The 25,744-nt window shown below is 42.3% G+C and overlaps 1 protein-coding gene across 1 annotated transcript in view; it reads left to right on the top strand.

The window, feature by feature from the left end:
* Positions 1 to 25,744, top strand: part of igf2r (insulin-like growth factor 2 receptor) — a 254,891-nt gene that overhangs the window by 78,391 nt on the left and 150,756 nt on the right. Inside the window, exons 8-10 of the mRNA XM_068044624.1 lie at positions 4,869 to 5,028; positions 10,722 to 10,917; positions 20,120 to 20,223. Of these exons, the coding sequence (XP_067900725.1) occupies positions 4,869 to 5,028; positions 10,722 to 10,917; positions 20,120 to 20,223 (460 nt within the window). The remainder of the gene's footprint in view (positions 1 to 4,868; positions 5,029 to 10,721; positions 10,918 to 20,119; positions 20,224 to 25,744) is intronic.

The following is a 25,744-nucleotide window of genomic DNA, read 5'->3' as shown; positions in this document are numbered from 1 at the left end:
CCAATCCCCCCTCAATAAAGGCCAACATGTCATTTGCCCTCCTTATTGTTTACTATGTTTCATGTACAAGTACACCCAAGTCTCTCTCAGAATCAACATTTGAAAGTTTCATGCTTTTTCAAAAGACATTTTGCTTTTCTGTTACCACCAAAGCGAATAACCTCTCACTTCCCAACATAATTCATCTGCCACTTTGTTGCCCACTCACTTAACCTGCCTATAATCTCTGTGCCTCTTTGTGTCTTCCACATAGCTTGCATTCTGATCCAGCGAACTTGGGCACTTAGTCTTTTCGTCTAAGTGATGTATATATTGTAAATAACTGAGGCCCCATCACTGATCCTTGCAGCACTTCACTAGTTATAGCTTATCAGTTTGAAAATGCCCTGTTTATTCTTACTCTCTGCTTTCTGTCTGTTAACCAGTTCGCCAACCACGCGAATCTATTATTCCAAGTCCGTGAGCCCGTGTCCTTTGCATGGCACCTTATCAAATGCCTTTTGGAAATCCAAGTATACTACTGTCCCCTTGTCTATCCTACTGGTTACATCCTCAAAAAACTAAAATTCGTCAAACATGATTTCTTTCATTAAACCATGTTGACTGTCTGATCATACTATGATTTTTTTTTTTACGTGAATTGTTGAGAGTTCCATAACAATAGATTCTAGCATTTTCCTGACAACTGATGTCAGACTAACTGACCTGTAGTTCCCCTCTCGTGTGCGCCCCCCCTCTCTCTTCCCCCCCCCCCCCCCCCCCCCGTGAATAGCAGTGTTACATTTGCTAATTTCCAATATGCCAGGACTATTCTACAATCTAGGGAATTTTGGAAAATCATAACCAGTGCATCCACTGTCTCTGCAGCTACCTCTTTTAGAACCCTCGGATGTAGGCCATCAGGTTCTGGGGATTTGTTAGCTTTTCGTTCCTGAAGTTTGTCTAATTTTTTTCTCTGCTGATATTAATTACCTTGAGTTTCTTGCTCTTTTTAAGTCCCTTGCTTATCTCTCATTTCTGGTATGTAATTTGTGTCTTCTACTGTGCAAACAGACATAAAATATTTGTGCAACTTCTCTGCCATCCCTCATGATTTCTCCTGTCTCTGCCTCCAAGGGATGACATTTCCTTTCTCTTTTTTTATATATTTGTAAAAGCTCTTGCAATGTTTTTATATTCCTGGATAATTTATTTGTAGTCTATTTTTCTCCTTTTATCAACTTTTTGGTTATCGTTTCCTGGTTTCTGAACTCTTCCAATTCTCAGGCTTCTATTAATAGTAATATTATAAGCCTCGTCTCATAAGCTAATACTATCTTTAACATACCTATTAAGTCACAGATGTATCTTGCTTGCTGAGTTTTTTTGCGTTTTAATGGAATGTATCTTTGAACATTTTGATTTGTTTCTTTTAAATGTTTCCCACTGTTTACGAGCATACGAATTAGGAGCAGGAGAATGGCCACTTGGTCCCTTGAGCCTGCTCTGCCATTCAACAAGATCATGGCTGATCGGATTGTAACCTCAACTCCACATTCCCGATAACCTTTCACCTCCTTGCTTATCAAGAATCTATCTACCTCTGCCTTAAAAATATTCAAAGACTCTGCTTCCACTGCCTTTTGAGGAAGAGTTCCAAAGACTCATGGCCCTCAGAAAACATTTCTCCTCATCTGTCTTAAATGGGCGACCTCTTATTTTTAAACAGTAATCGCTAGTTCTAGATTCACCCACAAGAGGAAACATCCTATCCCCATCCAGCCTGTCAAGACCCCTCAGGATCTTATATGTTTCAATCAAGCCGCCTCTTACTCTTCTAAATTCCAGCGGATACAAGCCTAGCCTGTCCAACCTTTCCTCATAAGATAACCCGCCCATTCCAGGTATTGGCCTAGTAAACCTTCTCTGAACTTACAACGCATTTACATACTCCCATAAATAAGGAGACCAATACTGTACACAGTACTCTAGATGTGGTCTCACCAATGTCCTGTATAACTGAAGCATAACCTCCCTACTTTTGTATTCAATTCCCCTCTCAATAACTGATAACATTCTATTAGCTTTCCTAATTACTTGCTGTACCTACTTACTAACCTTTTGCGTTTCATGCACTGGGACACCTAGATCCCTCTGCATCTCATAGCTTTGCAGTCTCTCACCATTTTGATAATATGCTTTTTTATTCTTCCTGCCAAAGTGAACAATTTCACATTTTCCCACATTATACTCCATTTGCCAGATTTTTGGCCACTCACTTAACCTATCTGTATCCCTTTGTAGCCTCCTTCTGTCCTCTTATTTACTTGCATACCTTTTAGTCTATTAACTCAACCTTAGCCAGCTGTCCCCAATACCTGGGCAGTTTGTTTAAGTTTCTTGTTTTGGATTCAAATATGTTGCTCTCAAACTTAATTTGGAATTAAATTGTATTATCACTTTTCCCAGAGCAGCTTTTACTTTGAGATTACTAATTAACCCTGCCTCGTTACACAATGCTGTATCTAAAATAGCTTTATCCCTAGTTGGTTCTGCAATGTATTGCTCCAGGAAACTGTTGCAAAAGCATTCTACAAACTCAACTGCTGGACTATCTTTGCAAATTTGATTTGTCCAGTCTATATGAAGATTATTACATTGCCTTTGTAACAAGCTCAAATGTTTTCTATAACCGATATATTTTTGAATTAATACATGCTGTAGTATAACTACTGTTAGGGGGCTGCTAAACTGCTTCAGACAGCATTTTCTGACCCTTGTGTCTAATCTCCACCAATACTGATTCTATTTTCTGATCTTATCCGCCAAGACCCTTTCTTACTACTGTCTGTCATCTTTTTATGTGATGGCTATTCCTCGCTCTTTTTCATTCTGTCTGTCTTTCGAAATTTTGTGTATCCTGGAATATTTATTTCCTAACCTTGGTCATCTAGCAATTATGAACAGGATTTTGCATTTTGGATCAGGATCCCGCTATTTGGGTCAAATGCAGGTCCTGACCTGCACTGTTGGGAGCAGCAACCAGATATCTGTTTTTACCTAGAATGGCCAATTAGTGACCAAAGGGCACACTCGTTATCCAATTAAGGGTGACAGGCAGGCTCAAGAAACTGGAAGGCCAATTTTAAAATTTTTGGAAGAAAAGGCCACAGCAGCCAGATTCCTCCACAGGGCGGCCTTTGGCCAGAGTTATAACGAGGTGGGGCAGGGGGTGGGGGGTTGCGCCTCAGAGTCAGCCTGGAGTGCTGGCTCACTGATCTGGTGCCAGGAGGCTGTCTCCAGGCAGCTGCTGTGCTCCCAAGGCTCCGGAGAGGCCCACAGGCCGACTGGAAAATTCTAGTTGACCTCTTATCATTGGTCATAATTGGACTTTTAATTCTTAAGCTACCTTTCACTTGCAGATGGGTAGCCATTCCGCCCCTGATCTGGCCTGCAAGAAATGGCTTGGGTGTGATGGTACTGGCGCACGGGTCGGCGGCACTAAATTATACACCTGCCCACCTTCGTTCCCGCCATCATATCTGGATGAAAATCCTGACCCATGTCTTTGTAATGGTGATTTAGATCAACATGTTTACTGCTATTTGCCCAGTTGGTCTGTCCATCTTTATCTGGATGCATGAAGCATTCATAAAAGCCTTCATTTTATTTATTTTAAACCACAATTCTTTGCATGGACTTTATTCGCTGATGTGCTATTTATGTTAAACTCTGTCTCTTCCTGTCTCACTTTACTTGTCTTCACTCAAATTGCTACATTGCTGTATTGCTTCAACTTTTCTCTTTAGATTTCTAAACTTCCCTTCACCTGATCCCTCCCTTTAATTTAAATTTGTTTTAATCTTATGCTTCCTATGTTGTTTCTATAGAAGGCAACCTTTATTTAGTTAAATTATTTATCCTTTCAAATTGAGATATAATGTACACTATATAATATGCAGATATTAAATCCTGGCATCAAAAATTGTGAATTTTTTGCAAACTAAATTTAAATTCTACAGTATTCATTTCAAAAGCCATTTGCACTTCAATCTGTATTGGTGGTGGAAACTACCTGCTTCCTCTGTTCTGCTTCATTATTTGCATTGTTGATTTTGTTGCCTATTTGCCTTAATGGTAAGCAAATCTAATTTTTAACCATTTTTGAGGACTGCAATAGCATTGCTGTACCAAAGCCAGTCTATCCAAGATAGCATTTGACAGTGAAGAGAGTACAGTGGAACCTTCGAAATCGTTTCTCCAGTAATCCATGTTTCTGATCTGTCCAGTAGACTTTTTGCATGTGTCAAGGTTGTCAGAAAGTCATTTTGACCCACAGAAACTCACGTGATGGATGGTTTCCTTTGAGCGCTAAAGCAGAACAGAGTGTTAGCTATGACTATGTGGAGGAAGAAGTGAACATTTGCTTAAATTGCTACTACCAGTTTAATACTGTGCAAAAGATGAAGCTGCAGTCACCTTAAATAAAGAACGAATGTTATGATCCAGTGGAACCTCGATCATCCACCAATTTGGTCCCTAGAGAGTCCCTTTCATGTTGGATATCCACTAAATTTGTTGCTTTAGATGGCACATTTTCTTCCATCTCTTCACTCTAATTTGAATTTTTAGAGTTTTTAATATTCATTACTAAGGTTGTCATTTCTGAATTTGAGAGAAGTTAAGACCTATGTTCCTTTATAATGAACTGACTAAATGTGGGCCTGTTTTAAATTTTTGTTAGGATTGATATTAAAATTTGGTTTGTAGCTTATGTATATAAAAACATCTTATGTTTACAACTATTTCAAGCATGACGACCTTCTGTAGAATTAGCATTTTTGATTTTCTTAAAATGTACTAATAGAAATATCCTTTTGTTTTAATAGGGCACAGAGCCCAAGATGATAGCCAGTACTAACTGCCGCTATGAAATTGAATGGGTTACCGAATATGCCTGTCCCAGAGATTACCTAGAAAGTCATAGCTGCAAGCTTACGAGTGACCAGCATGACATCTCCATTGATCTAACTCCCCTCAAAATGACTGGTGAGAAAAATAAGCTTTTGTTACAATTAAATGCATCATCACAGACAATGTAGCAGAATAGCTGGCATAACTTTGGGTGTCTAGAGCAGTGAAAAAAAATGTAGGCTGTAAATTATTCTACTGGTTGTTTTGGGAAGAGTTTCAAATTTTTAAGGAGCCTATATTTAATTGAAACCATTGCATAAGCAGGTTACTTTCTGGAACTGTCTAAAATTGTTGTTTCAGATTCATCATACTTTCACCACCAAATCTCTATCCTTTTTTAAAAAAAAAAGCAAGGTCTTTCATGAACAGTGTAGATTTAAATCTGAGATTACGACATGTACATGAGGGTAGGAAAGGGGTTGAATGCATTCCTTATTGGTCTGGTGCTAGTCACCCCTTTCTACCTCGAGTAAGTGACCGTTATTTATGTGTGAACTTAAAAGCGAGTGCTGCGTCCATGTGTGGGGGTGTTGGCAAGCCCGGTTCTACTCTTGCTGAAATCCCCACACATGTATATGCAGCAGGAGTCATTGATTAGTGATTTGAGGTGGAGTCATTGCTTTTCTCCCTTTTCCTCTTTCGCTGCTCAGGGTGGATGAGGATAACTGTGGCATCCACAGAAATTGAAACCGGGCCTTTCCTTGTCTCTGTTGTACAGCTCACCATGTCTTAGGGAAGCTCAGTGTTGTCTGTGCTTTCAATAGGTTGATATAGCCATTTTAAGATGTTTTTGTAACACCTCTAGTTTTTAATTGAAACCATAATGGAGTTATCAAAAAATCTGTACAGTGCACTAAAATTAGATTGAAGGATGAGGGGTTGCTGGATTTTGAGTTCAGTACTTGAAGGAAAGAGAGGTTTCTTTTCATGGGACACTGGTACCAGTACTGTGACCAGAAGGAGCTGAAATGATGGGACAGGCTTAATTTGAACCAAGTGAGATCAGATTCATAGCATAAAAGGCAAATGGAGGGGTGGCAAAGGCATTAATCTAGTAGGACAACATGGATGAAAGATATGTAAGAAATGGAACCAACTTAAATATGAATGAAACAAGAAAGGAGAGTATGAGGCGGACTAAACTAAGGGAGGACAAATGGTCAGGGAATTAATAGTTATTAAACAGAAGTGTAAAAGGATTGTTAAAAATGAGTGAAACTGCTATTAAAAGTAAGTTACACTGTCTGTACAGCAATGCCCAGTGTCCGTAATAAAATGGGTGAACTGGAGGCAATAATATGTTGAGGAGCCAGTTATGGTGGGATTACGGAGAGATGGCTTCAGAAAAATTGGGACTGTGAATTAACATTATAAGCTATAACATATATAAAAAGATTGGGGGGTGATGGTGAAGTAGCTGAGATAACAAAGTAGAAAAAGTAACACGGCTATCAATAAGACAGAATCCACATGAATAGTTGAATTATATTTTTTTTAAAAAGGATTAGTTGTTCAAATAGTAGACTGCAGACCACCTAAAAGTGAAAGGGAGGTGGAAGAAGAAATGTGAAAACAAATTAGGGAAATGAGTAAGAATCGGGACAAAAAAATCATGGGGGATTTTAACTACCCTGAAATTAATTGGCCAGAGGAGGTTGGTAAAGGGGTTAAAGGAATGGAATTGCCACAATGTGTACAGATCTGGTAATGGGGAATGAACCAGAGAAAATGAGAGAAGTAAAACTAGGGGAAAATCTAGGCACTAGTGACTATAGGATAATATGTGAAGATGACATAAGAATGACAAAGTATGAAGAAAAGCTGATTTTGAGGGACTGAGAATGGAGCTTGGGAAAATAAAATGGACAACAATCTTGACAAACAATGATGTAGAACAGCAGTGGGAAACTTTAAAATGGTGTTCAGCAGAGCCCAGGAAAAATATAATCTGTTTTTGGAAAAAAAACAAACTAAAGACTAATGAACCAATTAGCTGTTCAGAGATGCTCAGTTTGGGTTCTGCCGGGGCCACTCAGCTGCTGACCTCATTACAGCCTTGGTTCAAACATGGATAAAAGAGTTGAACTTGAGGTGAGAGTGACTGCCCTTGACATCAAGACAGCATTTGACAGAGTATGGCATCACTGAGCCCTAGCAAAACTGGACTCAATGGGAATCGGGAGGAAAACTCTCCGCTGGTTCGAGTCGTACCTAGCACAAAGGAAGATGCTTGTGGTTGTTAAAGGTCAATTATCTCAGCTCCAGGACATCACTGCAGGAGTTCTTCAGAGTAGTGTCCTAGGCCAAACATCTTCAACTGCTTCATCAATGACCTTCCTTTAATCATAAGTTCAGAAGTGGGGATGTTCACTGATGATTGCACAATATTCACCATTCACAACTTCTCAGATACTGAAGCAGTCCGTGTAGAAATGCAGCAAGACTTGGACAATATCCAGGCTTGGGCTGATGTGTGGCGCGAATATTACTTGCCACTTAAGTGCTAGGCAATGACCATCTCCAACAAGAGAGAATCTAAACATCTCCCCTTGACATTGCTGAATCCCCCACTATCAACATCCTAGGGGCTACCATTGACCAGAAACTGAACTGGAGTAGCCATATAAATACCGTGGCTACAAGAGCAGGTCAGAGGCTAGGAACCCTGAGGCGAGTAACTCACCTCCTGACTCCCCAATGCCTGCCCATCATCTACAAGGTACAAGTCAGGAGTGTTCCAGAATCTAGAGAATTTTAGAAGATGATCAATGGATCCCACAATCTCTACAGCCGCCTCTTTCAACACTCTGGGATATAGGTCATCGGGTCCAGGGGATTTATCAACCTTCAGTCCCATTAATTTCTCCAGTGCTAATTTTTAACATACTGATTTCTTTTAGTTCCCCATTCTCGCTAGTCAGTTGGTTCTCTAGTATTCCTGGAAGGTTTTTTGTATCTTCCCCCGTGAAGACAGACACAAAGTATTTTAGTTTCTCTGCCATTTTCCATTATAACTTCTCCTGTCTCTACCTGCGGTGGGCCCACATTTGTCTTTGCTAATCTTTTCCTTTTTACATGCTTATGGAAGATTTTACAGTCAGTTTTTGTTTCTCGCTAGTTTACTTTCATGTTCTATTTTCGCTCTCTATCAGTTTCTGGGTCTTCCTTTGCTGAATTTTAAAATGCTCCCAATCCTCAAGCTTACTACTTTTTTGGCAACTTTATAAGCCTCTTCCCTTGATCTAATGTAATCTTTAACTTCTCTTATTAGCTTTGGATGGATCACCCTTCCTGCTGGGTTTTTGTGCCTCAAAGGAATGTAAATTTGTTATAAACTATTCTTTAAATGCTAGCCATTGCCTGTCTACTGTCATACTTTTTAAGATAGTTTCTCAATCTACCACAGCCAGTTTGCCCCTCATACCTTCATAGTTTCCTTTGTTTAGATTTAAGACCCTAGTTTTTGATTGAACTACATCACTTTCAAATTTAATGTAAAATTTTATCATATTGTCCGAAACCAAAACTATAATGAATAGTCAACATGGATTTTAAAAGGAAAGGTTTTGCTTAACAAACCTCATTGAATTTTTTTGAAGAGGTTACAGAGTAGACAATGGAAGTAGACCTTCCGTAAGGTGCCACATAACAGATTAATAAAGTCAGAGCATGCAGAGTCGGGACAAGTTGCAGAATAGATAGTTAGCTAGCTGCAAGACAAATCACTTTGTAGGGTTAAAGAGTAGCTGTTCAGAGTGGCAGACGATGGGAAGTAGGGTCTCAAGGATCAGTGCTGATACCACTGTTCACAATTTATCTTAACGATTTAGTCTGTGGAATCAAACACAATTTTTAAATTTGCGGACGACACCAAATTGGGAGGGATAGTCGACACTACAGATTACAAGACAACATAAATTTGTAGAATGTACATACATTTGACAAATGAATTTCAATATGAATAAGTGTGAGGTATAATTTTTTAATTAAAAATGAGGTCACATATTACTTGGAAAATCTAAATATAGGAGTACAAATACACATCAGGAAAAAGTACTGATGCAGATTAACAATGCCATAACAAAAACAAACTAAGCAAGAGCATTTATTTTTAGAGGGGCAGAATTGATGAGAGCGGTTATGCTAAACTTGTATCGAACCTTGGTTGGACCATATGTGGAGTACTGTGTACTGTTCTAGCACTTTATATTGCAAAGGATATAGAGACACAGGTGAAGGTGAAAACCAGATTTACAAGGATGATACCAGAACTGTTAGGTTATCTGTATTAGCAAAGGATGAACAGGCTGGATCTCTTTTGAAGTGGGAAGGTTGTGGGGTGATCTAACAGAGGTTTTTAAAGTTATGGAAAGTTTTACTAGAGTAGACAGTGGGGAAGAGCAATACTAGAAGCCATCAAGACAATATAGTCACCAAGCAATCAAATGGGGAATTCAGAAGAAACTTCTTTACCCAAAGGGTCATGCAAATTCAGAGCTTGCTATCTCAGCAGTGCTCGAGATAAAAAGTTAGATGAGCATATGAGGGAGAAGGGAGTAGAGGATATGCTGATAGGGTTAGCCAAGGAAGAATGAGAGGAGGCTCAAGTGGAGCATAAACATCAGCATGGACTGGTTGGGCAGAATGGCCTGTTTCTTTGCTGTATATTCTGTGTAATTCTACGTAGTACTCTGACTTTAGCATTGAAGGTTAGATTGTATGCTTTGGGCCCAGTCCATAATCTATGCACAGATTGTGCTTGAAATTGTGCTAGTTTCTGAAGTGAAGTTTTGGTTCAAATTTCCACCCATGAACCAGTTGGGCAGCTTAACAATATTATTTTCTTCCTTTTAAAAAATATTCTTTGTACTATGGTAAGCTAGTGCAGTTTTGTTAATACAGATGAGAATGGGTTGATCATAATAAGTAAACATTAAGTATCCAGTCCATCACCTGTGAGTAATCTGATTTTAAATCACTGAATATGACTTTTAAAAACATTATACTGAATCGTTTAATAATTTCATGAAATGCACCATGCCGTTAATTCAGTTTAGGTGTGTGGCCACTTATGTAGGAGGGGCAGCCTTCCAGTGCAGTTCTATTTAAATCCGTATAAAAGATCGTTGAAACTTTATGCTGGACATAACTTGTGCTTAAAACTCCTCTATCTTTTGCATTGGATTGGTCGATTTTTGTTGAATTGTGCTGATGTGGAAGCAGATGCTGGCACCATTTTTTTAAAAGGCTGTCAGCCCTGCAAACAGTTCAACCAAGTGCAGAGTTGCCACCCCCCATACACACAGTGCAGAGTTGCCTCCTTCCCCACCTCGGTGACGCCTACTTTCCCTGAATAGGAAAGTGAAGGCGTGTGAGTGTAGCTCATCGTGCTGAGGAGCGGGAACTGAAGGGGTGATTGCTACAGTTTATATTTTAATTCATGCAAAATGTGTTATTTAAATATGCTAAGTCTGGTCCTGTCGCAGAGGGGCCATCATGGAGGTTCGCCGCTACCGGGGAGATTGGGCCCGACAATCCCGACGTCAGGTTCCGTGGTGACTGCTACCACTTTGATTTTCCGGCATCCTCCACCCCCACTGCTACAGAACCTGAAATCGGGCTGGGAACAAAATCCAGCCCGCTGTGTTTAAACAAGTGGATTGAAAGCTGACCACTATCTTGCTTATTTTAATGGCTTTTTTTAGGTGCTATAGTTTTAAATATATTCCTGCTCCCATGTTAAATGCTTCAAATTGTTTTGTGTCCAGACTCTAGCAAACCATATGTTGTTGTCCCCAAGAAGAGTGATGACACCACTGATGAATACTACTATTATCTGAACGTGTGTGGACCGGTCATTGCTGGGGACTGCATTGACCAGAAGGGTTTTATAGCGTCTTGTCAAACTAAAAAAGAGGGTCCTTTCCATAAGGTTGCAGGACGATATCAAAATCAGACACTCAGGTATGTAGTCATGCTGTTTTATTTAATTGCTTTAGATCAGGATGGTGGGCCTGATCTGAGATCCTGGCAATTGGCGTGGGTGGCATTCAGCAAAAGTTATTAAAATAGAAATGGATGAAGTTTTCATATTGGTATGTCCATTTAGATTTTATTTCCTATATTGCAACTGTGACTATACTTTAAAAGTACTTTATTGCCAGTAAAGCACTCTGGGACATCCTGAGCTTAAAGTGCTTGATGTAAAACACAAATTTTGTTTACTATAACCGCTGTTCCCTGATACCTGATGCCTCTTTCTTGAATCATTTAATCAACATTTGTAGTGAACATCAAGTTCTGGTTTGTGTCACAAAATTGAGAATGTCTTTAGATTTGTTAATACTCATAATGGAGAATACTTGTTCCCCTATGGACGTGATCCAAACATGGGGGGAAAGTTCTTGTTCCAAAGGACCTCATGTTGGGATAATTTGGTACCCATCAATATTGGAAAACATTCTTTAAGTGTCATACTGCAGTTTGATAAGTTGCATTTATAAAACTTATAAATGTCCATTTATAAGTCCCAGCCCGCCCCCCCCTCGCACCATCTTCACCCCGCACCCCCTTCCCCTGCACCCCCCCCTCCTCCCTCTACCCCTCCCCCTTGCATCCCCTCCTCCCACCGGCACCATCCTACACCTGTGTAGGGGCCCCAACAACCCCACTGCCTTGTGGGCGTCTCGGGAGAGACCAAGGCTAAGGGAGTAAACCCTAACAGAAAATCCGGAGCGGAACCCCGTAGGCGGTCATGTGTCACCTTTGGCATGTTTCCGGCAGTTCCTGCAGCCATACTGGTGCCAAACGTCGTGTCCTGCACTCCTTTGGACCCCACCAGAAAGGCCGAGAGGGGGGTTTTGACGACTGGGCAACTCTCAACCTCCATAAATTTGCCCAGGCATGCGCCATGGAGAGGTCACTCCATAGTTGCCTCACAGCGACTGAAACAACACGGAAGGCAGCAGTTACGGGTTATAAGTCCAGATAAATTGGCGTAGAAACTGGGCGCCACGGGTTGCCTTTGTCGGTGGGAGAGGTCATTGCACCTCACTGGACAGCTACCGCCCGCCTCAAACCGGGCAGCCCCCGGTCAATAAGGTTCTGTCCCGCCACAGTCTGCCTGCTTCAATGGGTGCTTGGAGCTCAGGGTCATTGCCCGAAAGGTGGACTGATACACCGCACCAAACAACATGAAAAAAGGAAAGAAGGTACCAGCCCTTCGCTTTGCAAGCTGGAACGTCAGAACTATGTGTCCTGGCCTGTCGGAAGACCTTACACAAATCAACGATTCTCGGAAGACCGCCATCATTAACAACGAGCTCAGTAGACTCAATGTGGACATTGCAGCACTTCAGGAGACTCGCCTCCCCGCGAGTGGCTCTCTAGCAGAGCAAGACTACACCTTCTTCTGGCAGGGCAGGGATCCTGAAGAACCAAGACAGCATGGAGTGGGCTTCGCCATCAGAAACTCCTTGCTCAGCATGATAGAGCCTCCCTCAAATGGCTCGGAACGCATACTGTCCATCCGACTGCTCACCACCTCTGGTCCAGTACACCTACTCAGCATCTATGCTCCAACACTCTGTTCCGCACCTGAAGCTAAAGACCAGTTCTATGAACAACTCCATAACATCATTAGCAGCATCCCCAACACCGAACACCTATTCCTGCTGGGGGACTTTAATGCCAGGGTTGGGGCCGACCATGACTCATGGCCCTCCTGCCTTGGGCGCTATGGCGTTGGAAGGATGAATGAGAACGGGCAGAGACTGCTTGAGTTGTGTACCTATCATAACCTCTGCATCACCAACTCGTTCTTTCACACTAAACCCTGTCACCAGGTTTCATGGAGGCACCCAAGATCACGTCGTTGGCACCAGCTAGACCTCATTGTCACAAGGCGAGCCGCCTTAAACAGTGTTCAAATCACACGCAGCTTCCACAGTGCGGACTGCGACACCGACCACTCCCTGGTGTGCAGCAAGGTTAGACTCAGACCAAAGAAGTTGCATCATTCCAAGCAGAAGGGCCACCCGCGCATCAACACGAGCAGAATTTCTCACCCACAGCTGTTACAAAAATTTCTAAATTCACTTGTAACAGCCCTTCAAAACACTCCCACAGGGGATGCTGAGACCAAGTGGGCCCACATCAGAGACGCCATCTATGAGTCAGCTTTGACCACCTACGGCAAAAGTGCGAAGAGAAATGCAGACTGGTTTCAATCTCATAATGAAGAGCTGGAACCTGTCATAGCCGCTAAGCGCATTGCACTTTTGAACTACAAGAAAGCCCCCAGCGATTTAACATCCGCAGCACTTAAAGCAGCCAGAAGTACTGCACAAAGAACAGCTAGGCGTTGCGCAAACGACTACTGGCAACACCTATGCAGTCATATTCAGCTGGCCTCAGACACCGGAAACATCAGAGGAATGTATGATGGCATGAAGAGAGCTCTTGGGCCAACCATCAAGAAGATCACCCCCCTCAAATCTAAATCGGGGGACATAATCACTGACCAACGCAAACAGATGGACCGCTGGGTTGAGCACTACCTAGAACTGTACTCCAGGGAGAATGCTGTCACTGAGACTGCCCTCAATGCAGCCCAGCCTCTACCAGTCATGGATGAGCTGGACATACAGCCAACCAAATCGGAACTCAGTGATGCCATTGATTCCCTAGCCAGCGGAAAAGCCCCTGGGAAGGACAGCATTACCCCTGAAATAATCAAGAGTGCCAAGCCTGCTATACTCTCAGCACTACATGAACTGCTATGCCTGTGCTGGGACGAGGGAGCAGTACCCCAGGACATGCGCGATGCCAACATCATCACCCTCTATAAAAACAAAGGTGACCGCGGTGACTGCAACAACTACCGTGGAATCTCCCTGCTCAGCATAGTGGGGAAAGTCTTTGCTCGAGTCGCTCTGAACAGGCTCCAGAAGCTGGCCGAGCGTGTCTACCCTGAGGCACAGTGTGGCTTTCGTGCAGAGAGATCGACTATTGACATGCTGTTCTCCCTTCGTCAGATACAGGAGAAATGCCGCGAACAGCAGATGCCCCTCTACATTGCTTTCATTGATCTCACCAAAGCCTTTGACCTCGTCAGCAGACGTGGTCTCTTCAGACTACTAGAAAAGATCGGATGTCCACCAAAGCTACTAAGTATCATCACCTCATTCCATGACAATATGAAAGGCACAATTCAACATGGTGGCTCCTCATCAGAGCCCTTTCCTATCCTGAGTGGTGTGAAACAGGGCTGTGTTCTCGCACCCACACTTTTTGGGATTTTCTTCTCCCTGCTGCTTTCACATGCGTTCAAATCCTCTGAAGAAGGAATTTTCCTCCACACAAGATCAGGGGGCAGGTTGTTCAACCTTGCCCGTCTAAGAGCGAAGTCCAAAGTACGGAAAGTGCTCATCAGAGAACTCCTCTTTGCTGACGATGCTGCTTTAACATCTCACACTGAAGAATGCCTGCAGAGTCTCATCGACAGGTTTGCGTCTGCCTGCAATGAATTTGGCCTAACCATCAGCCTCAAGAAAACGAACATCATGGGGCAGGATGTCAGAAATGCTCCATCCATCAATATTGGCGACCACGCTCTGGAAGTGGTTCAAGAGTTCACCTACCTAGGCTCAACTATCACCAGTAACCTGTCTCTAGATGCAGAAATCAACAAGCGTATGGGTAAGGCTTCCACTGCTATGTTCAGACTGGCCAAGAGAGTGTGGGAAAATGGCGCACTGACACGGAACACAAAAGTCCGAGTGTATCAGGCCTGTGTCCTCAGTACCTTGCTCTACGGCAGCGAGGCCTGGACAACGTATGCCAGCCAAGAGCGACGTCTCAATTCATTCCATCTTCGCTGCCTTCGGAGAATACTTGGCATCAGGTGGCAGGACTATATCTCCAACACAGAAGTCCTTGAAGCGGCCAACATCCCCAGCTTATACACACTACTGAGTCAGCGGCGCTTGAGATGGCTTGGCCATGTGAGCCGCATGGAAGATGGCAGGATCCCCAAAGACACATTGTACAGCGAGCTCGCCACTGGTATCAGACCCACCGGCCGTCCATGTCTCCGTTATAAAGACGTCTGCAAACGCGACATGAAATCGTGTGACATTGATCACAAGTCGTGGGAGTCAGTTGCCAGCATTCGCCAGAGCTGGCGGGCAGCCATAAAGACAGGGCTAAATTGTGGCGAGTCGAAGAGACTTAGTAGTTGGCAGGAAAAAAGACAGAGGCGCAAGGGGAGAGCCAACTGTCCAACAGCCCCAACAAACAAATTTCTCTGCAGCACCTGTGGAAGAGCCTGTTACTCCAGAATTGGCCTTTATAGCCACTCCAGGCGCTGCTTCACAAACCACTGACCACCTCCAGGCGCGTATCCATTGTCTCTCGAGATAAGGAGGCCCAAAAGAATTTATAAAACTCATTTAATGTGGTAAAATGTCCCAAGGTGCTTCACAGGAGCGTTGTTAAACAAAATTGACTGAGCCACAAGAACATTAGAACGGTTCACCAAAAGCTTAGCCAAAGAGGTGGATTTTAATGAGAGTCTTAAAGGAGGAGAGAGCAACCTGGAGAGACAGAAAAATTTAAGGAGGGGTTTCCAGACCTAGGGGCCTAGACAATTAAAGGCACATCTGTAGTGGAGGGCCAAAGGAAATTGGGGATGCACAGGAGACCAGATTTAGAGGAATGCAGAGTTCTCAGTGGGTCATAGTGCTGAGGAAGGTTTCAGAGATAGATGGGGATAAGACCATGGAGGGATTTGGACACAAGGTTGAGAATTTTAAAAGAAAGGCTGGCACCAGGTTCAGCAAAGTCTATCAGCGAGCATGGGGATGATGAGGGAATGGAATTGGAAATACTTGTTACACACAGCTGTGTCCCAGACATGGAAAGAATTTGATATAAAGGACCTCTGGTTGGGATAATTTATGGCTGTGCATTGATAAAACTAACACACATATTGAAAAATCTTGTTTGGTGTACTGCAGTTTCATTTTGGGGCTTCTCTGGGTATATTCTGCATATTGATAGAAAATGGTATGCTGAAAATTGCAAACTCTTCACAGTTCCTGAATTCACAGAATCGTCTTAAAATTCCTTTTTGTAGTTCAGCAATTTTGCCCATGTACCATTTCATGGCACCATCATATTTGAGTTCCAACAGTGATTTAAGGGTGGGAAAGATGTTTATCCCACAGCTGAAGCTTCGTCTCTTAAGGTCCGAATGTTGTAATAGTATTCTGTCACTATCTGGTTGTGCCTCTGCATTTTTCAGTTGAGTGAGTTTAGGTACTTGGTAATATCTGCCATGGAAGCAAGCTCTTGAAGTTATTCATTGTCCTATCAACATACTAACTCAATGACCCATTTATTCCTACTCTCCATTTTTATGTTAACCAATCCTCAATCCATGCTAATATAATACGCCCAATCTCGTGAGTTCTAACTTTGTGTACAAACTCTTCGGGGGCACCTTATCAAATGCCTTTTGAAAATCCAAATATACTACCTCCAAGTTACTTATCTACCCTGCTAGTTACACCCTCAAAAGAACTCTAACTGATTTGTCAAACATGATTTCCTTTTGATAAAAGTGTGGACTCGTCCTAATGTTTTTCTAAGTGCCTCAATACCAAGTCCCCAATAATAGATTCTAGCGTTTCACCTACTATTGTAGTTCCCTGCTTTCTCTCTCCCACCTTTCTTGAATAGCAGGGTTAGATTTGCTACCTTCCAATCCATGGAAATGTTCTAGAATCTAGATTTCTAGAAAATCAAAACCAATGCATCCAGTATCTTTGTAGCTACCTCTTTTAAAACCCAAGGATATGGGCCATTGAGTCCAGGGAACTTGGTGGCTTTTCGTTCCATTTAATTTTTCCGGTATTTTTAAAAATTATTTTTAAGTTCCTCACTCTCATTAGATCTTTAGTTCCCCACTATTTCCGGTATGTTTTTTGTGTCTTCTGCTCTGAAGACAATTTAGACAATATTTGTTTTGACGCTGCTATTTTCTTATTCCCCATTATAATTTCTCCTGTTTCCAACTCTAATGGATCCACTTTGTTTTGCTAATCTCTTCCTTTTCTACATACTTGTAGAAGCTCTTGCCGTCTGCTTTGATATTTCTTACTAGTTTACACTTATATTTTCTCCCTCTATTAACTTACTGCTCATCTTTTGATTTATAAGAGGCCCTCCCAATTAACATGCTTACTATTCATTTTGGCAAATTGAAATCCTTCTCTTGTATTCTAATACTATACTTCTAGTTAGCCAGGGTTGGGTTACTTTTTCCATGGTGTTTTCATTCCTCATGAAATGTGTATGCATTGAGAATTCTATATTTTTTTTAAATGTTGGTCATTGCTTATCTTCTGTCATTTTTAATCTAATTTCCCAATTTACCTTGACAAACTGTCCCCTCATACCTATGCAATTGGCTTTTGATTAAATTTAGGACCCTAGTCTCCATCTTATTTAGTTTGAGATATAATTATGAAATGTTATTGTATGATCAGTCTTCCCAAGAGGATCGTTTGATATAAGTTTAATAATTAGCCCTGTTTCATTACAGAACACTAGATCAAAAATAGTCTATCCCCTCATTGGTTCCTTGACGAATTATTATAGAAAATGGTCTTGAATGTATTCCATGAACTCGTACTCCAAACTACTTTTTGCCACTTCACCTTGCTTAGTCTATATGAAGATTAAAATCCCTCAGTTATTGCATTATCCTTGTTATATGCTTCCCTAATTTCCTGATTCATACTCTGTATAACTCTAATTACCAGTAGGGGGCCTATAAACAACTCCCATTCTGATTCTATATCTTGATTTTTTTTTCTGAGCTAAGGTCCTTTGTCACTACTGTTTTTATCTCCTCATTTATTATCAAGGCTGCCCCTCCTTTTTCTGTTTTGCCTATCTTTTCTAAAAGTCAAGTATTTCGGAATATTTAGTTCCCAATCTTGGTCACCCTGCAACCACGTCTCAGTAATGGCTAGCAAATCAAACCTGTTAAACTCAATTTGTGCCATTAATTCATCTATCATTCAGATAAAGTGCCTTTAATTTTAGCTATTATCTTCCCCTAATGAACCCTTTATTAAATACTCTGGCCCTTCCTGACGCTGCTTGTTTTTACACAAATCACCGCTCTTCTCTTTAGTCTTAAATTAATCCTAACTGAACCCTTTCCTTTCTCTTCCCCACCCCCCAAAATTAGGTTAAAGCACTATCTACTGCCCTAGTTATTTGATTTGCCAGGGCAGTGGAGCCATTCCCAATGAATCCCTTTTCCCCAGAACTGCTGCCAATGCCCTGTGAATTGAAATGCCTGTCTCCCATATCACTTTCATCTACGCGTTTAACCCTCTAATCTGTTTGTCCCTATCCCAGTTTGCACATGGCTCAGGTAGTAATCCTGAGATTATTAACTTGAGATTCTGCATTTTAATTTAAACCCTAGCTCACCAAACTATCTTTTGCTACAACTGTACAGGATGTTGGTGAGAGTACTGCGTGGAGTTTTGTTTCTTTACTTAAAGAGGGGTATACTTACATTGGAGGTAGTTCAGAAAAGGTTCACTAGGCTGTTTCCTGGGATGAAGGGGTTGCCTTACGAGGAAAGGTTGAGCAGGTTGGGCCTATATTCATTGGAGTTTCGAAGCAGCTCACCACCACCTTCTCGAGGGCAGTTAGGGATGGGCAATAAATGCTGGCTTAGCCAGTGATGCCTACACCCCACAAACTAATAAAAGAAAATGAAAGGTAATCTTATTGAAACATGAGATCCTGAGGGGTCTTGTCAGGGTAGATGCTGAGCGGATGTTTTCCCTCGTGGAAATCTAGAACTGACAGTTTCAAAATAAGGGGTCTCCCATTTAAGACAGACGAGGAGATATGCCTTCTGAGGTTTGTTAATCTTTGGAATTCTCTTCCCCAGAGAGCAGTGGCGACTGGGTTATTGAATATAATCAAGGCTGAATTACAGATTTTTGATTTACAGGGGAATCTAGGGTTATAGGGGTCAGGTAGGAAAGTGGAGTTGAGGCCACGATCAGATCAGCGATGATCTTATGGAATGTTGAAGCAGGCTGAAGGGGTCAAATGCCAAATGGCCTAAGCCTGCTCCTACTTATGTTCTAACTACCAAATCATTAAAGGTTCAATTGGAGAAGCTACCTTTATGATGGGCAACACATTGAAGAGGTGGTTATTTTTCTGAACAGATGATCAATGTTACTTTGCTGATTCCTCACTGAAGTCTCCTGTTTTTGGTTCATGCAGACCCTGCTTTTGGCAATCTTTTTTTTAAAGCTCATTCAAGCCTTTATGGGCCAAATTTGGGAAATAAAGTTGTGGAATCCGAGCTCAGAAATATGCGGCAGGCCATATAATCATCCCTGCTTAGCTGCGATGAGTAGTTTTATTAATGAATTCCATTCTGAACAAAACTCTGTTCAGTGAAATTCAGCTCAGACTGGTGCATGCGGAAAAGTGATTCATTATTTTTTCTACCACATCCACCATACCATCACATTACCAGTGACTTCTATTGGCTCTGTTGGTAGTCTGAGATGAATAACTAGTGCTTTGATAGAAGTAGTGGTGTGGAGTTGGCAATTCACCCTCTGATATGAACCATATCAGGTCCATCCAGGAATGGGGTAATGAGGTAAAATTGGAGAATCACCTAAATTTGTGTATAGCAGAAGATTGGGTCAGAATAATATTTTGTTATTAGAGTTTATGGTAGTTTGAATCTAGGATGAAAAGCTATTCTTTGGCCATTGAATTGCAGTCTTACTTTGTTTACTTTTGCAGTTGCAGTACTTGAACAAAGTTAACTGTCATTGACTATTGGTGTATAACTCTACTGACATTAGCCTTTCATGGACCCATGGGGTGCGTCTGTGCTATAGGGATAATTAACATTTTTCTAAAAACTAGTTGATCTAATTCTGATGTGTATAATAATTGCACTTTGTTACAAACGTATTTTCTAAACTGTGTGCCAGCTATGTTAAATAGTCTGTTTCATGCTTGGAAATATTATTGTAATTTTAAACATAATTAACACACCTATGTTCTTTAGGCTGTGTATTCAAGTATTTTTTTGGTACACCAGGTATTCAGATGGTGATCTTACACTGACATTCCCTGATGGCAATTCTTGCAGTTCTGGATTCCGCCGAATGACGATAATAAACTTCCGCTGTGATGTAACAGCTGGTAAGGTTAATGCGAAATATGTGCTGTTCTAATATTAATACATCAAATATTCAGTTTGTCTCAGGAGGGGGTAGTGGAAATTAGAAGTGTATTGTAACTCTTAATTGTTTTAAGCATTATTAAGATTACACTTCTTAGCTGCTGTGTACAATTTAAGCTCATTTTATTACTAAGTTTCCCAGTCAAAGTTAAATTTTCATTTGATTTGTGACTCTCCTACGGTAATTTTCTCTGTGGTTGCTTGGTAGTGTAGTCTGAACTGTAGAAGCAATGGGAAGGCTAACATTTTTAGCCTTGACACACATATTTTGTGTTTTTGATGGTCATTGTTGCAATAGATTTCTACTTTACAGTCACAATTTTAGATAGTAATATCAAGATACAGCCTTAACTGCAGACATCAACTTTATTTTGTCTGGGTTGATTTGTGTGCCAGACTAAGCCAATGCACTACCTAATTTCATAATCTACCATCTTTGTCAAATTGGTAAGGGAATGAAGGTAAAATTAGATAATCTACAGCACAGAAACAGGGCATTCGGCATAATTGATCTGTCTGTATTTATACAAAGCAGAAGCTTTCTCCCACTCTAATTGCATTCTTAGGGAAAATGTTAGCTACTATTAAAGACATTATAGCAGGGCATTTAGAAAAATTCAAGGTGATCAGGCAGAATCAACTTGGTCTTGTGAAAGGGAAACTATGTTTAACCAATTTATTGGAGTTCTTTGAAGGGGTTACATATGCTGTGGATAAGGGGAACCGGTGGATGTATTGTACTTAGATTTCCAGAAGACATTTGATAAGGTGCAACATCAAAGGTTATTGCAGAAAATAAAAGCTCATTGTGTAGGGGGTAACATATTGGCGTGGATAAAAGATTCGTTAGCTAACAGGAAACTGGCATAAATGGGTCATTTTCTGGTTGGCAAGATGTAACGAGTGGTGTGCTACAGGAATCTGTGCTTGGGCCTCCACTTTTTACAATTTATATAAATGACTTGGATGAAGGAACCAAAGGTATGGTTGCTAAATTTGCCGATGACACAAAGATAGGTAGGAAAGTAATTTGTGAAGAGGACATAAGGGGGCTACAAAGGGATATAGATAGGTTAAGTAAGTGGGCAAAGACCTGGCAAATGAAGTATAATGTGGGAAATTGTCCACTTTGGCAGGAAGAGTAAAAAAGCATATTGTCTAAATGGTGAGAGATTGCAGAGCTCGAGATGCAGAGGGATCTGGGTGTCCTAGTGCATGAATCGCAAAAGGTTAGTATGCAGGTACAGCATGTAATTGGGAAAGCGAATAGAATGTTATCGTTTATCGCGAGGGGAATTGAATACAAAAGTAGGGAGGTTATGCTTCAGCTATACAGGGCATTGGTGAGACCACATATGGAGTACTGTGTACAATACTGGTCTCATTTAAGGAAGGATGTATATGCGTTGGAGGCAGTACAGAGAAGGTTTACTCGACTTATACTTGGAATGAGCGGACTATCTTTTATGAGGAAAGATTGGATAGGCTAGGCTTGCATCTACTGGAATTTAGAAGAGCAAGAGGCGACTTGATTGAAACATGTAAGATCCTAAGGGGTCTTGTGGGTGTGGAAAAGATGTTTCCCCTTGTGGGAGAATCTAGAACTAGGGGTCACTATTTAAAAATAAGGGGTTGCCCATTTAAGACACAGATGAGGAGAAATGTTTTCTCTGAGGGTCGTGAGTCTTTGGAATTCTCTTCCTCAAAAGGTGGTGGAAGCAGAGTCTTTGAATGTTTTTAAGGCAGAGGTAGATAGATTCTTGATAAGCAAGGGGGTGGAAGGTTATCGGGGGTAGGTGGAAATGTGGAGTAATCAGTTCAGCCGTGAACTTATTGAATGGCAGAGCTGGCTCAAAGGGCCGAGTGGCCTTCTCCTAATTCGTATGTAATTACCTCTTGCCATCCTGCCCCCTTATTCCTCTATTGCCTTCTCCCTCATGAGTGCATGAAGCCTCCTCTTAGAAGCAGATACCATCAGCAGATTTATCACTCCATGTGGCAGCAGGTACCACATTCTCACCACTGAGAAAAGAGATTCCTCATAAATTCTTTGTTTTTAATGCTGCACCCTCTGGAAATGCTAATTTGTTATCTTAAATCTCTAAGAGAATTGATGGTACTGGGTTTTAAAATAATCAAGTGGTATGAATGAAGAAGTTGCAACTTTCCTATGCTGCAGTGAACTTTTGGAACTGAGCTTAATTCATGCAACTTTTCATAATTGGTTAGATAATGAGATAAATTGAGAGAAGCCTGCAGCACCTGTGCTTTTCATGTAAGGGTGAGGAAAGAGGTGTCAGCTGCTTCTCAAGTTGTCTCAGCGGTTTTAATCTACTGAATTGTTTTCTTTTGACGTATGACATGGCAGATGAAATGAACAAATATTTTGCTTCTGTCTTCGCTGTTGAGGATACAAAAAAATTCCAGTAATAGCTGTTAATCAGGAGGTGGAAGGAAGAGAGGAACTTGAGGAAATTACAATTATCAGGGAAGCGGTACTGACGAAACTGATGGAACTGTGGACTGACAAGTCCCCTAGTCCTGATGGGCTTTCTCCTAGGGTCTTCAAAGAGGTGGCTAAAGAGGTAGTAGTTGGTAATTTTTCAAAATTTGCTAGATTCTGGAAAGGTTCCATCAGAACGGAAAGCAGCAAATATAACCCCTTTATTCAAGGTGGGCGGTGGGGGGGGGGGGGGGCGGTGGGGGAGGCAGAAAACTGGTAACTAAAGGCCAGTTAGCTTGACTTCTGCTGTGGGGAAGGTGTTACAATCGATCATTAAGGAGGCTATAGCTGGGCACTTAAAAAAAAACTCAAGCTAATAGGGAATAGTCAGCATGGTTTTGTGCAAGGGAAATAATGTTTAACCAGTTTATTGGAGTTCTTTGAAGGAGTAAAATGTGCTGTGGACAAAGGGGCACCCCTTGACGTACTGTACTTGGATTTGCAGAAGGCATTTGACAAGGTGCCACATAAAAGGTTATTGCACAGAGTAGGCGCTCATGATGTAGGTGATAGCATATTAGCATGGATAGAAGATTGGCTGGCTGGCAGAAATGTGTATGCATAAATGGGTCCTTTTCTGATTGGCAGGATGTGACAAGTGGAGTCCCGCAGGGGTCTGTGCTGGGACCTTGGCGTTTTACAATTTATATCAATGACTTAGATGAGGGGAGAGATGGCATGGTAGCTAAATTTGCAGATGACAGATAGGTAGGAAAGTATGTTATGAAGATGACACAAGGAGGTTGCAGACTGTTTAGCTAGGTTGAGTGAGTGGGTAAAAATCTGGCAGATGGAGTATATGTGGGAAAATATTAAGTTCACTTTGGCAGAAAGAATAAAAAAGCGAAGTATTACTTAAACGGAGAACGACTGCAGAATTCAAAGGTGCAGAGGGATCTAGGTGTTCTGGTGCATGAGTCACAAAAGCTTAGTATGTAGGTTCTTTTGGGCCTCCTTATCTCGAGAGACAATGGATACGCGCCTGGAGGTGGTCAGTGGTTTGTGAAGCAGCGCCTGGAGTGGCTATAAAGGCCAATTCTGGAGTGACAGGCTCTTCCACAGGTGCTGCAGAGAAATTTGTTTGTTGGGGCTGTTGCACAGTTGGCTCTCCCCTTGCGCCTCTGTCTTTTTTCCTGCCAACTACTAAGTCTCTTCGACTCGCCACAATTTAGCCCTGTCTTTATGGCTGCCCGCCAGCTCTGGCGAATGCTGGCAACTGACTCCCACGACTTGTGATCAATGTCACACGATTTCATGTCGCGTTTGCAGACGTCTTTATAACGGAGACATGGACGGCCGGTGGGTCTGATACCAGTGGCGAGCTCGCTGTACAATGTGTCTTTGGGGATCCTGCCATCTTCCATGCGGCTCACATGGCCAAGCCATCTCAAGCGCCGCTGACTCAGTAGTGTGTATAAGCTGGGGATGTTGGCCGCTTCAAGGACTTCTGTGTTGGAGATATAGTCCTGCCACCTGATGCCAAGTATTCTCCGAAGGCAGCGAAGATGGAATGAATTGAGACGTCGCTCTTGGCTGGCATACGTTGTCCAGGCCTCGCTGCCGTAGAGCAAGGTACTGAGGACACAGGCCTGATACACTCGGACTTTTGTGTTCCGTGTCAGTGCGCCATTTTCCCACACTCTCTTGGCCAGTCTGAACATAGCAGTGGAAGCCTTACCCATGCGCTTGTTGATTTCTGCATCTAGAGACAGGTTACTGGTGATAGTTGAGCCTAGGTAGGTGAACTCTTGAACCACTTCCAGAGCGTGGTCGCCAATATTGATGGATGGAGCATTTCTGACATCCTGCCCCATGATGTTCGTTTTCTTGAGGCTGATGGTTAGGCCAAATTCATTGCAGGCAGACGCAAACCTGTCGATGAGACTCTGCAGGCATTCTTCAGTGTGAGATGTTAAAGCAGCATCGTCAGCAAAGAGGAGTTCTCTGATGAGGACTTTCCGTACTTTGGACTTCGCTCTTAGACGGGCAAGGTTGAACAACCTGCCCCCTGATCTTGTGTGGAGGAAAATTCCTTCTTCAGAGGATTTGAATGCATGTGAAAGCAGCAGGGAGAAGAAAATCCCAAAAAGTGTGGGTGCGAGAACACAGCCCTGTTTCACACCACTCAGGATAGGAAAGGGCTCTGATGAGGAGCCACCATGTTGAATTGTGCCTTTCATATTGTCATGGAATGAGGTGATGATACTTAGTAGCTTTGGTGGACATCCGATCTTTTCTAGTAGTCTGAAGAGACCACGTCTGCTGACGAGGTCAAAGGCTTTGGTGAGATCAATGAAAGCAATGTAGAGGGGCATCTGTTGTTCACGGCATTTCTCCTGTATCTGACGAAGGGAGAACAGCATGTCAATAGTCGATCTCTCTGCACGAAAGCCACACTGTGCCTCAGGGTAGACGCGCTCGGCCAGCTTCTGGAGCCTGTTCAGAGCGACTCGAGCAAAGACTTTCCCCACTATGCTGAGCAGGGAGATTCCACGGTAGTTGTTGCTCTTTGTTTTCTCAATGAAATTGATCCGGATGAAACTGACGAGCACAGCTGCCGATACTTCAATCTCCGATCCTGCTGTCTTCACAGTCCAGAGTGTCTGCAGCCACGGCATGCGGTAAGTCCATTGAGGTGAAGAAGGAGCTGCGGGACCCGAGAGAAGTCCTGTGAAAAGGTGCCCCGAACACCCAAAACATCCACGAACGGCCCCCCCGGCCGCAACTTCAAAGCGCCCGCGGGAGATGGCTCGGAGAGCATCTGCAGCGCACTGTCGGCAATGCTGCATGCCTTTATTTAAACCACTGCAAAAAAAAAAACCCTTAGCAAATGTAATCACCTCTAAGTCTGCCAAATGATGCTTCACCTCCCGAAGGACGTGGATGAGCTTTCCGGATGTCGATGGTGGGCACTGAGGAAATGGCTTATTACCTGCACCAGATTCCACCCCCCCTCCCCCCCCCTTTACCCCCCTTCC

The sequence above is a fragment of the Heterodontus francisci genome, chromosome 13 (assembly GCF_036365525.1).
Source record: "Heterodontus francisci isolate sHetFra1 chromosome 13, sHetFra1.hap1, whole genome shotgun sequence".
NCBI classification, from domain to species: Eukaryota; Metazoa; Chordata; class Chondrichthyes; order Heterodontiformes; family Heterodontidae; genus Heterodontus; species Heterodontus francisci.
Note: the sequence above shows the minus strand (reverse complement) of the source record. Positions and strands in the feature narration are given on the sequence as shown.